The following is a 12,633-nucleotide window of genomic DNA, read 5'->3' on the forward strand; positions in this document are numbered from 1 at the left end:
CCGTGTTAAGCCTTGGCCCTGAACACAACTGTATGCAGTGTCCCATGAGAACTTCTAGCACATATTAATGGGCTGGTGATCTTGGGGTCCCCCAATGCAGTCAGTCACCAATGGAAGGGTCATATTTTCTTATCATATTGTAGATGTTGTGAATTATCTTGAAATTTCAATGATATTGGCCCATTCTTTGAAATGAAGGTAGATACTAGACCTGCCACCAGTTTGTTATTTAATGTGTTGATAAAGAAGCATATACATTATACATTTTAAAATACTTTTAAAATTTAACATTTTTATTATATTTTGACACAATTCATTTCCTTTGCAATCCTAAGTATTTTATTTGCTGCGATATTCTCAGAGCCTGATTCTGAGATGTCCGGGCATTCGCCAGACCGCTAAAGGGGTCTGCACTAAAGTTTAAGGCTTCTTGCAACGGGTCAGTAGCCTGGGCTAGATGTATTTATCACTAATGGGCAATTTCTTACCTATGAGTGGATAAACATTTAATGCCTTAAGTTTTATCCACGGATAAGGAAGAATTAGTTCTACAGATTACATTCATAGGGGCAGCAAGAGTCAACAATCAAGTCCCTTAATAATTTTATGCCATGCTTGTTCAAGGTGACAGTCGCATATGTAATGTACCTTAAAGATAAGATACCATTTGGGGTTTATAACAATGTTGAGCTTTCTAGAACTGTAGCTCCTCTGTATAGAATACAAGTTTCTTGTTGAACTTTATTGCATAAAGTCTTAAACTAAAATTCTGAAAAGCTCTGACTTCACTTTCAGGTGTCTCTGTGCTCACAGATTGCCACTTAACTCCAGTTGGTGCAAGGAGAGTCTTCACATTAAATGTTATGGTGCCACCTCCAAAGGTAACTTTATTTTTGTTTTTGTGGGCTAGGTTTTTGATATTTTTTGAAGCCTTGCTTAAGCTCTGGGTTTTTTTTTTTTGCAATCAAGTTAATGGTTAACACCTTAACATTTATTATAACTTACTATTACAGATTTGATTTTAGTAGGTTCACTGGAGAGAGTCACTAAAAGTGTGAAAAGAGGTTATGACAGTAACATCCTGCTCTCTTCTCAAAGATGGACAGAGATGTGTTACCTGCTGGTAAACGTTTTTCTTCACGATGAAACAGTATGGATCAGAGGATTTTCTCAGGGTCTAGAACTCAAGTTTTTCTTTAATCGAATACAAAAATATGCATAGAAAAATAAGGCTATTTTACATTATTTTTTTTTACACTGTTCTGCCTCCGGTTCCTTATCTTTCTCTCATTGTCAACTGCATCCGTGTGGCCCCCACACCTTCATAACTTCCCACAGAGCATTTCCAGCATCATATCATCCATGCTGACTGAACCGATGACGGGCCTGAAAAACAGTTCCGCAAGGACACTGGCATTGACGTATCTCAGTAGCAAGAGGGCGCTATTCAGTTGGGCGAATCTGATGTGGTGCCCCCTGTGCGTCATCCTGATGTGGTCGCTGAGTATCTGCTGAGTTCCCCACTGAAGTCCCTGGATGTACGTGACGCACTGCAGGCCTGGCAGGCCTGGAGGAAAAAAAGGGAGAACAGTCTCTTTATTGGAAATAGCTCACTCAGCATCCTTGGCTCGCTTTTTAAATATACCCATTTCTGCCCCTTCCCACATTAAACAAGAGTTCAAGCTTCCTACTGCAAAGGGCTTTCTAGAACAAGGATAAAATACCAAACCAGTTCTAAGTTTTCAGAAGCAATGCTTCCAAGAATGAACTATCACATAGTTATTTAATAGTTACTGTGTTTGTAGCCTCACATTTGAAAACTGCTAGGCTGGAGCCAACAGATACGCATTTATTCAGTATGACAGTAGAATATCACTTAATGAATCAAGGCTCCAACTTACTGTGCAAATAGGAAGACATTAAAATTGTTTCCAGAAATGAGCACTCTACATTTTACCTACGGGAAACAGGCCATTGGAGAATGACTACAGGTTTTGCCAGATGACAAATATTTTAGCATCCTCCCTTGAATTTCCCACCAACACAGTGATTAGCCAGCTGGTGGTGGTAAACCTCACAGCCACAAACAGTGACTCTTGAGTTGCATCCTAATTGTTTGCCTACAGGCTGATTCTAATCTCCAGGCCTTTAGTAATTTAAGAGATAACACTGGCCATTTAGCTCATTGTACTGTGATTTCCGTATTGGGGAAGGTTTAAAAAAATTGATTCTAATGATTAACGCAAAATCATTTTTAAAATAATACTAAAGAGGTCTACTAAAGTCAGAGGTCTTTAAAAGGTTAAAAAGTAAACACGCAAACATCATGGATCACCATATGGCTCAAAAGTAACTTTACTGACAGGGAATGCTTGAGCTCCTTGCGGTATAGTGTGAAAACCCCAGTAAAACTGAATCAAATACAATGCAGGGGAGATAAAGTGCCTGGAAGTTTTTATCAGGAAGGTGGTAAGAGGAGGCTGCTTTAAAAGTTCTTTGAGGCTGCATGACAGTTATATTACTGTCAAGTTCCTTAACTTGTATTTAAATAATTGCGAATTTATTGTACTGTTTAAAAGTTCTCAGTGATGAAGACAATCAATTTTCCTTCCCTTTCCTACAAAATCCAGCAGTTAACTATTTCAATAACACCCTGGTAACCAACAGACTAGCAGGACCAGTCAGCATTCTTTGAAAAATTACTAACAGTAATAGGCAAGTCATTCCTATTATAGGCAAATGTATCTGATATATTGAGAATTAAATAAAGCCACATCTGTACTCCATCTATACTGGCCACACACATTAACATCCCCTAGTACCTACACTCATTAGCCAGGCTTGAGACCCCGTATTATTGTTTGAATTCCACTGGTGTAGGCAAGAAGAGGCTTGCCTGAACCACCACCAGCAACTTGAAGCTCCTCTAGGTCCAGATTCACGGCTCCTTAAAACCTCATTTTGTAAATTCCCTGTCACTTTCCTCTGCTTTCAGAACTCACCGTCCTTTTACACTGCCCCCTCCCAAAAGACATGCCTATAAAGTAAATTCAGGAAACAGAAAATGCAGACAAATGGACTCCACAATTAAAAAAAAAAGTTTAAACACAAAGATCAGGACACACAAAAGGTTAAACAGCAAAGAAAGGCCACACGCTTATTAGCAGGTGCATTTGTTTGAAACACACTCAGATGATTAAATTCAGTGAGAGAGGATTCAGAAGAGCAGAGAGAGAATGAGAGAGATGGTGTGTGTGTGTGTGTGTGTGTATGTGTGTGACCAAAGTATACAAAACAGGGTGGAGGGCAAGAGGGGAACTCGTGGAATACAAACTTCTGGAAGCTGAGCCCCTGCCTTTCTTTATTCCAACATAACAAGGCATGTGGTTGATGTTTAACAACACTGACTGAAGGAGTGAGAAAACGGCTATTTCACAAATGATCTTAGGAACCACCTTGGGCACTTACTACAAATGCAGATTCACAGACCCTGGACCGCAGCTACCAAGTCAGAACCTCTAGGCAAGAGCCTGGTAAGACTTTGAACTAGCTTCTCCCCACACTCCGTGGCATTCCTTATCCACAGCCAAGTTTGGAAAAGAATGATAGCAGCAAAAGGTGATGTACTATGATGGCTGGGATGAGCAGAGATCTCTAGGTACGGAAATGTGAGTTCTGAATGAAATATTATCCTATTAAATACTGCTCTATACCCTTTCAAAAAACTACTGGGCAGGAGGCAAGGACATAACCACAGACTCTTGCTGTTAGGGAAAAAAGGTGTTAAGGGAACACTATAAAAACTATCCCAACTCAAGTTGCCTGGAAACTTTGTGCCCGCTTGTGACCTTTCTGGAGGGACTCTGGTCAAACACAATTCTCGTAGTATGACATACTCAAGAAAAGGTGCTGGGCGGTCCAGGGAGATATTCTCTCATGATTCGGTTGCACCGTGTGGGGCAGAGTGTCCAGCACGTAACAACCTGAAAGTGTTGCAGCAGACATCCTGTGGGGCCCAGGAGACCCACGCTCCACGACTCACTGGCGGTTATTGTGGGACTAGGCTACCTAACCTGCAAATGGGGTGGAGTAAGGATGAACGGTAGAGGGGCTTAAGAGGTGCCTAAGGTCTCTGCAAGCTCTAAGAGACAGGGCCCCTGCTGGTGTTTTTTCCCTGCCCCCTTGGTGCCCTGATAAAGACACTCGGAGGATGAGATAGTCCAGCTGTTTAGGACCGTAAAAATGATCATTCAGGGGCAGAACCATGAAACACTAAGTCCAGTGTCCCGAACGGCTGTGCCCTCGGGGGATGGTATAGGACTCCTTAAGTAATGTTTACTTTCTTGCCAGCCTGCGTACATTTCTTCGAACAAAAAGTTCTAGTAAATTTCAGAACTGGGTTTCAGGAAAACATGTTGCAGAATTTGCGGTGAACGCGAACTTTTTTGTTTTAAAGCTATACTACTGGATTTAAAAAACTAGAGCGTAAGGACAGCCCTGTCTCTTGCAGGCACAAACTCTTCCTTAGTAATAGAAAGGGTTAGAGAGAAAATAAACCTCAACAAACAACCTCCCTGCTCTCTGCTGAGTGTCTGGCAGCAGTCCACCCACTAGGAGTGCTTTCTGGAGCTCCCCCAACTCTGCGGAGTCACTCGCGATTCTTCGCTGGTGCCTCCACACTCCCCTGACCCCAGAAAACTCTTCAGTGCCTGCGCCCCGGGTACGCACTGCCCAGCGCTTTCCTGAACAGAGAAAAGCCTGCGCCGAGGCTGCGCCCTTACCTGGGTTAAAGAGCACGGTCCCCTTGAGGTACGCGTACTCCTTGGTACTGATGTCCAGGCTCCAGCACTTGGCAAGGAAGCATTTGATGACTTGGACTTCAGCGGCAGACGGCAAATGCCCGGCCTCCAGCGGCCGTACCAAGTGTGGCGGCAGCGGGGACAGAGGCGGCGGTTCGTCGCCCGCGGTCTCCCGCCGCCTGGTGGTGAGGATCCTCTGCAGCAGGCTGGGCTCAGTGATCTCCACCGTCTCGAAGTTCAAGCGGTCCTGAGCCAGCTCGAGCATGAGCAGCGGCGCCCAGCAGTTGCGCACCAGCACCAGTTGCTGGTCCAGAGGGAGCACCTGGAAGCAGGGTAAGTACTTGACAAAGCGCATCGTCTTCAACAGGCCGGCCGAGGCAGCCTCGCAGACCACCTGTGGACTCTTGAGGGTCACCCGCCGCTGTGCGCCACACTGGGGGTCCCAGAAAGGGGCCGCGAGCTGCGTCTCGGGAGCGGCGTGCGCCAGCTTGGCGCTCATGGGCAAGTGGTGGAGGATGCCGTCCTGCTGCGGGTGGTCGTCCCCGCAAAAGCTGCAGCGGTACAGGAGCGCCCCTGCCCGCCCACCCGGCAGCGCATTTCTGCCCCCCAGGCCCTGGGCGCCGTAGGAGCGGTCCCACCACGCGCCCCTAAGCCGCGCTTCGGGCGCTTCCGGCGCCACGTGCGTCTGCTTTGCACTCGTGAGCAAGCTGTAGAGGATGCTGCCCTGCCGCGGGTGGTCTTCACCGCAAAAGCAGCAGCGGTACAGGAGCGCCATGGCCCGCCTCTCCGGCAGCTCCTCTCTGCCCACCGGGGGCTCCGAGCCGCAAGAGCAGCCCCAGCACGCGCCCCCCGGCCGCTCCTTGGGCGCCTCCGCAGCCGCTTGCGCCTCCTTTGCGCTTGTGAGCATGCAGTAGAGGATGCTGCCTTGCCGCGGGTGGTCTTCCCCGCAAAAGCAGCAGCGGTACATGAGCGCCCCTGTCCGCCCCCGCGGCAGCTCCGCTCTGCCCATCAGGGGCTCCGCGCCACACGAGCAGCCCCAGCACGCGCCCCCCAGCCGCGCCTCGGGCGCCTCCGCAGCCGCGTGCGCTTGCTTCGCGCTCATGAGCATGTTGTAGAGGATGCTGTCCTGCCACTGGTGGTCCTCGCCCGCCATGGCCCGTGGTGCCCGGAACCCGGGTCTGTCCGGTGGCGGCCGCCTGGGATCTATTTATGTCAAGCGCGCACGCACGCGCATCGGCCGTCTCCGCCAGGGCGAGGGCGCGGAGGGGGGCGCGGCGCTGTGCTCTGGTGTGTTCGCCCTTGACCTCAGCGGTTCCGAAGGGGCAGATGCTCCTTAAAAGCTGGGAATAGAGGAGGAACGGAGGCAGGGGAGCTCCTGAACCCTTCTTTCGTCTCATTACACCGTTCCCTGCCTCTGGAAGACAGAGAAGAGAGCGGGGAGCAGGTATTTGGGGGCACTGTTCGAACTCTTTCCCTTGAACCCGGGCATATAATTTGCTTCCTTTATTGGGAGGGCAGAGGTGCCTAATAAAGGAGGGAAAATCTTTTTCTGCGCCAACTTTGCATACTTTCATTAAGTGATCAAAGTTTGCATAACTTATGTTTTGCATATGTATAGGGAGGTCTCATTTTCAGAGAACTTGAAAAATATAGACTTTGGACCCGCGCTATCAGCATTACATGGTAACTTGGTAGAAATGCCCAATCTCAGTCCCCAGCCATACCTTCTGACTCTGAATCTGCATTTTAACGAGGTCCCCAGGGGGATTTGCATGCACCTTAAATTTTGAAAAGCACTGGTCTAGGGATGCTGTCAAAAGCGTTTTTGTTTAATCCATTTGATATTTACCAGCACCCAGTCTGTCATAGATGCTGTGTTAAAGAGCTGGTAGAGTGACCAGGATGTAACACTGGCTAATGTTTGGGGCTATAATATTGCCAAAATGGGGCTAAAATGTTGCTACAGTGAGAACTTTGGATTCTTCTAGAGGTATTACCGTGGATAGTTGTGTAATTAACATTTCTTCTTCCACCCCTCCTAACTGAATAATGAGAAACACAGGTTTCAGGAAGCCTGGATCCTTTAATCTTGCCACGCAGGCTTCTTCCCTGAGTTCTCCACAGGCGCTGAGATCAGTGGGTCTCTCCACATCACCACCTGCCTGTTGTATAACTAACTGTTTCACCACCCAGCTGGGGAACTTCACAATTACAGCCCTTTAGTCCTCAAATTCCTCCTCTCCAAAATGGGAGGTTTGTTTATTGATTTCGAGGGTCCAGGACTAAAGACTAGTGTATACCAGCTGGTATAGGATTATCTTTTTCCTTTTGTAGTTTCTCTGGAGCCTGGCATTCTGAGCCTAAAAGGAAAACCTGGGAGACACATATTTGCATTCAACGTGAAACTTTATTCTGTCTGTGAGCGGCCCTATAACACAGAGGTTGAATCTCCAACCCTGGCACCAGATTGCCTCAATTTTAATTCTGGCCCTGACACTTAGTAGTTCTGTGGCCTTGGGCAATGTATTGGTTTCCCACTGCTGCTGTAACAAATTACCACAAATCTAGTGGTTTAAGGCAACTCAAATTTATTATGTTACAGTTCTGGAGGCCGGCAGTCTGAAATCAGTTTCACTGGGCTAAAATCAAGGTGACATTCCTTCTGGAAGCTCCAGGGGAGGATCTGTTTTCTTGCCTCTTCCAACATCTACAAGCTGCCTGTATTCCTTGGCTCCTTGCCACATCACTCTTACCTCTGCTTCCATCTCCCTTATTACAACGGGCAAAGCGAGATGGTTCAGGATAATCTCACCCCAAAATCTTTTGCCGTATGAGATAATATATTCACAGGTTCTGAGTATTACAATATGGACATCATTGGGGTGGGGGGGCCTTATTTAGCTTTCCACAGGAAAGCCTTAGGCCCCCTGTGCCTCACTTCCCTTATTTGTGAAATGTGGACAGTAGTCTCTGTGAGATAGTCCCCATACATGAGTTACTCTATGTCAGGTGTTTGCCTGGTACATGGTAAGTGTAGGCTGTATCAACCATTCTCTCCCTCCCCCCCTTTTTAAGATAATGGGCGATAACTTGAGGGATAGGAGATGATATTTACACCATCACCGCCATTATTCCATCTCTCCTAGGGAAGCCCACCCTCACTGTCCACCCAGAAGCAGTCTCTCTTTTTCTCTGCACATCCACGTTTCTTGGCCCAGACCCAAAAGCCCGAATGGGTCATCTGGTCCGCACCCATAATAGATATTGAAAATGTTATCTCATTGTCCATCTTATCATTTGCCATTTGCAATATTGAAGCTACTGTTTGGGATATTGCTGTTGCTACATCAGTGGTCTTCCTGCTTGATGAACCCCTACTATCAGCCTTGCTGAAAGACCCAGCTTACCCCAGTCCCCACCTTAAGTTGCCAGCGATGGTTACTTTTTTTATTATGTTACCCTATATTATTTTCTTCCTAACATTTATCAGAATCTGATAGGATTGATTGATCTCATATGATGCTTGTTGATTGTTTCCCCCTAGTAGTATACAAGTCTCTAGAAGGCAAGGAATCGGTCACTCTATATCCAAGCAACTAGAATAAAATCTGGCAGACAGTAGGTGCTCCAACATATTTGGTGGCCAACTGTACCTTTATTTTTTTTTTATTTTTTTAAATCTTTACTTATTTTTGAGAGAGAGAGACAGAGTGTGAGCAGGGGAGGAGCAGAGAGAGAGGGAGCACAGAGTCGGAAGTAGGCTCCAGGCCCCGAGCTGTCACACAGAGCCCCACATGGGGGCTCGAACCCACGAACCATGAGATCCTGACCTGAGCTGAAGTCAGACACTCAACCGACTGAGCCACCCAGGCGCCCCCCAACTCTACCTTTAGAAAAAGAGAAGGCTCATAGTTTCAACACAGGACAAGCATTCCCTCACTATTCTTGCTGCACCGACCCTAGAGGGAGGAGAAATTCGCAAACCCCATAGGACTGAGCTTTCTGGAGGCCTTTTTTGCTGCTCAGAGTGTTACAGGCCCTGTGGGAAAGTAACAAGAGGACTGAGTGAACAATCAAAAGACATGGCTTTGAATTGGGCTCTTCCATTCTAAAGATAAAACATTGAACAAGACATTTCAGCCTTCACACTTGTGAAATGGGGCAAGTTCTCTAAACCTTTGTTAGTTAGCAGGTACAGCCTGTTCTCAGTCCTTCAAGGGTTATTCTTATTTTTTCTCTCAAGGTAGCCCTGAGAGAAATGTTTGCTGACCTCATTATTACACTGAAAATGTAAAGCAACTTACGTTTATATTCATTTGCTTTCAGAGCATTTAACCATATGTCGGGCTTTTCACCTATGAAACCAGAAAAAGTGCTTTAAGCTATTTTAATATATGTACCCTAGCCCTATATGGTTGAAGGGTTTTTTTTTTAATAAAACTCTTCATCTTATCAGCTATATTTTTTTAAATCCGAGTTACTGAAGCCCATTTTTTGTTACTTTAATCATGCACATCTTGCACGTATTTGATGCCTTTGACTTTGCCTTTCAAGCACTTCTCAAACTGAAGCTTCACTTCAGCGCTGAGAACCACAAACTTGTAGCTTATTGGTTATAATCCCTGTTCTTTCCCAGAAGCAGAGTCTTCTGATCTTCTCGAAGTTGCAGTCTTCTATTGGCAACTCTGAAGGACTTTCTAGATTCTTTGGATTGACTGTTGTTAAGGAGGGATGGCCTGCGTGTCCTTCACAAGTTTTCATCCTGAGAAATGTCAGGAGGAAACTGACTTCATCATTCTACTTTCCATTTTTTCCACTGAACAAATAGTTCCTGAGAAACAAAATCATCCAAACACACCAGTGCAGAAATTTGCACCAAGTAAGGCCAGCCTGCTGGTTGCTACGGGATCAGTGAAGACATAACCTTCCAAGGCAGGCACGAGCTTCTTCATTGGATTTGTTTTGTGTCCTCAGACCACTGTGACAGCTAGACAAAAGGACACTCATCAGCTGCACCTGTCATGTGCCGAGTGTGTCCACAACTGCAATTTGGGTATTTACACTGAGTCATTGTTCGGTGACCTTGGTCAGTTGGACACCTGCTCTGCGGAATCCATTATCTGTTCCAACTCAGGATGGGAGTAACGCTGCTCTGCCTGCTTGAATGCAACCTTCGACTTCAAAGTAATGCACTTCTTGCTAAAGGACGGAGGAGTGTAGTACAGGTGGGGAGAGAGCCGGGTACAATTGGAAAACTGACCTTTGCGCAGCAAGCTCCTCTTGACCTAGGAAGGCATGATGATCTGAAACCTGATACGGATTTTCAGTCCAGGTTTAAGAGAGCTGAAATGCCTCAGGATTCAGTTCCTTCAGTAAATAGGTGGCAGGGAGTAACAGTAGTGTTTTCCTTGTTCTTCAAGGTAAATGTTGGGAAATGCCATTGTGGAAGAATAGTGGTTGATAAAATCCACGAGATAGCCTCCTTCCTTTTCCTTTCCAAGACCCAGAATGTTTAAAGCTCTATCTATGGAAGAATTAACAGGCTTCAGCTGCTGAGTCATGAAACCCCTAAAGAAGATCAACTCATCATTATATATTTCCTCCAGATGAGCTGCGAAAAAGGTAATCCACTGCCTTAAGGGTCACATAGCTACCGAGGTAGAATAATGCTGCTTATACTCACAGCAATTCTGAAATGTTCTAAAATGCACTTTCCAAATCAAACAACCACTCCATTTAAGGAAAACATGTTCATCCAATCAATTAATTTTACTGCATCAACCAATTTTGCTTTCAGCCCAGGACCGGATCATCCGATTATCTAATTAATACAGTTGACTGGCAGGTTGAAAAACGCCCCTTCACTGGACAGGCTATTAAAATTGATTTGACTGGTCAATTTGGGAAGCATCGCTCTGTTGGCCCACATAGCTATGCCCCCTAATGGTGATGGTAATTTTATTAGACTTCTGTTTGTATTGGGGTCTGGAACTGTTGTAATATCTCCCTCCCAGGAAATTGCTTTCTTTTTCCCTCCTCCTTGACTTTTCTTAGCAAGTTCCTCCCCACGACTAGTGTGTATCTAGAGTGCCTTGTACATTGCCTGGCATATTAAAAGCACTCAGGAAACACCTGCTTAATGAAACAGTGAATGAAAAGTTTCTTCCACAACTACAGTTCTTTTAACTTCACTAGGTTGCCCAACCTGCTCTCCTTTGCTGTGACTGTGTGGGTTTTAACAGTCTTACCAAATACCAGTCACCTGTTTTAACCACTCTGATTACTAGTTTAATCTCAAAAATGAAAGTAAATATATAATCAGTATTTACAAAGTCGTGGAAGGTAAGAAATGATTAACAGTACCTCGAAAATGTGAGCTGTCACGGGTAGATTGCAATTTATTTAGGTGAGAAACATCAGACCGTGCATATAATGCCCACTTAATATGACAGTAAGTGATATATTGCCTAACTAAGTCACATTTGTGCGATGAAATTCTCTGTGCATGTACATATCAAATGCATTTGAAATAAGGGGTCCTACAGTTGATGATAAGTCGTTCAAGTTTGCAGTTAAATGCATTTAACATTCCTAGTGCCATAAACCTAATTGTTTTGTGACAAACATGCTTCGTCTGACAAACATACGGAGAATGAAAAATAGGTGAATGGATGTAGGTGAATTTCTTTGCAGCAGAGCCAAATGCTGGTCACGAAGAAAATCAAAACTTTTATTTCCAAATGGATGCCTTTGCCATGACAGGTGTGGCTGAGTTATTACAATGAAGCTGCCTTAGCTTGACTTCTTTGAAGCAGGGCACTGGACAAGTGAAACTGGGAATGAGGGAAGGCCCACGTCAAGGTGCATTAGTGTGGTAACTGCTATGAGCAACAGAAGTGACTCTCCCAGGTCCTCCCCGAATCGCCCACCCAGAGGAGGCGGTGGCGATGTTTATCTGTCAGTTTCCAGCCTCCCCACCCCAGGTTGAATGGTGCCACCGGGTTTCTGCCAATATCCGTGGTGTTGCAAAGCACTGTGAAACCAGCCACGGCCGGCATGGAACTGACCCCCGACCTGTGCTTGGAGTTGGATCAGAGGTATGGAAAAGAAGATACAGGGCAGGGAAACAAAGACATCGGGGAGAGAAGTTCCTAGCCTGCCGTCCTTAACTTGCTACCCTCAGGTCAATGCCAGCCAGGACGAGGATTGTTAACCATTTTGTCCCAAGATGTTCAATTCTTGAGGTAGGTAAGGCTTAAGCAGGGAAGCAGGCCAGAGCATTTACTTGCTGTTGGATACCGATTTGTACTGACTGAGCGTTTATTCAGTGCTGTTACCAGCCATTCTTTTCTCGATCGATCGATCGATAAAATATATGTAAGATCGTTTGGGTGTTTTTAAATCCTTTGACATTAACCCCAGGTGCTTAAATTTCTCACTCTATTCAAAGAAGTTTAAGCAAAACCAGAATCTTCACACAGATCTCCTCTTGAGGCTTGAGGCATGGCTGGACGCAGATACTCACACTACGTTGCTGGGGCATGTTTCTGGAAGCTTTCTGGCCTCTCTTTCAATGTGAGTTACCCTTGGCTCCTATCCTGCAGCCAACCTAGTAGCCAGTTTTATCAGCTTTACTCTCACAAGGTACCTCAGGTTCAACACCTGTCCATCGCTGTCATCACTGCACCCTGGCTCAAACCACACCTTGTCTGACCTCAGCTCTTGGAATAACCTCCTCGCTGGTGTCCTGCTTCCATGCATTCTCCGCTTGCAGCTAGTTCTCCAGATGAAGAGGGCTGCTTAAAGACAGGTGAGATTGTGTCCCTTTCCATCA

At 45.8% G+C, this 12,633-nt stretch overlaps 1 protein-coding gene across 1 annotated transcript; it reads right to left on the reverse strand.

The window, feature by feature from the left end:
- Positions 1-275: 275 nt before the first annotated feature.
- On the reverse strand, positions 276-5,968 carry NR0B1 (nuclear receptor subfamily 0 group B member 1). The gene is made up of 2 exons (XM_015081710.3): positions 4,782-5,968; positions 276-1,567 (listed from the first exon to the last, which is right to left on the reverse strand). The coding sequence occupies exons 1-2, from the start codon at positions 5,950-5,952 to the stop codon at positions 1,323-1,325; spliced, it is 1,416 nt and encodes a 471-aa protein (XP_014937196.2). The 5' UTR covers positions 5,953-5,968; the 3' UTR covers positions 276-1,322.
- Positions 5,969-12,633: the final 6,665 nt, after the last annotated feature.

This window comes from Acinonyx jubatus, chromosome X, assembly GCF_027475565.1.
Source record: "Acinonyx jubatus isolate Ajub_Pintada_27869175 chromosome X, VMU_Ajub_asm_v1.0, whole genome shotgun sequence".
In the NCBI taxonomy this organism is placed as follows: domain Eukaryota; kingdom Metazoa; phylum Chordata; class Mammalia; order Carnivora; family Felidae; genus Acinonyx; species Acinonyx jubatus.

Bases quoted from the DNA above. Each gene is read 5' to 3' on its own strand.
- NR0B1 (XM_015081710.3), bottom strand. From the start codon at position 5,952: ATGGCGGGCGAGGACCACCAGTGGCAGGACAGCATCCTCTACAACATG. The intron at 1,568-4,781 runs GTAAGGGCGCAG...TTTTTCCTCCAG, and splicing joins GACCGTGCTCTTTAACCCAG to GCCTGCCAGGCCTGCAGTGC.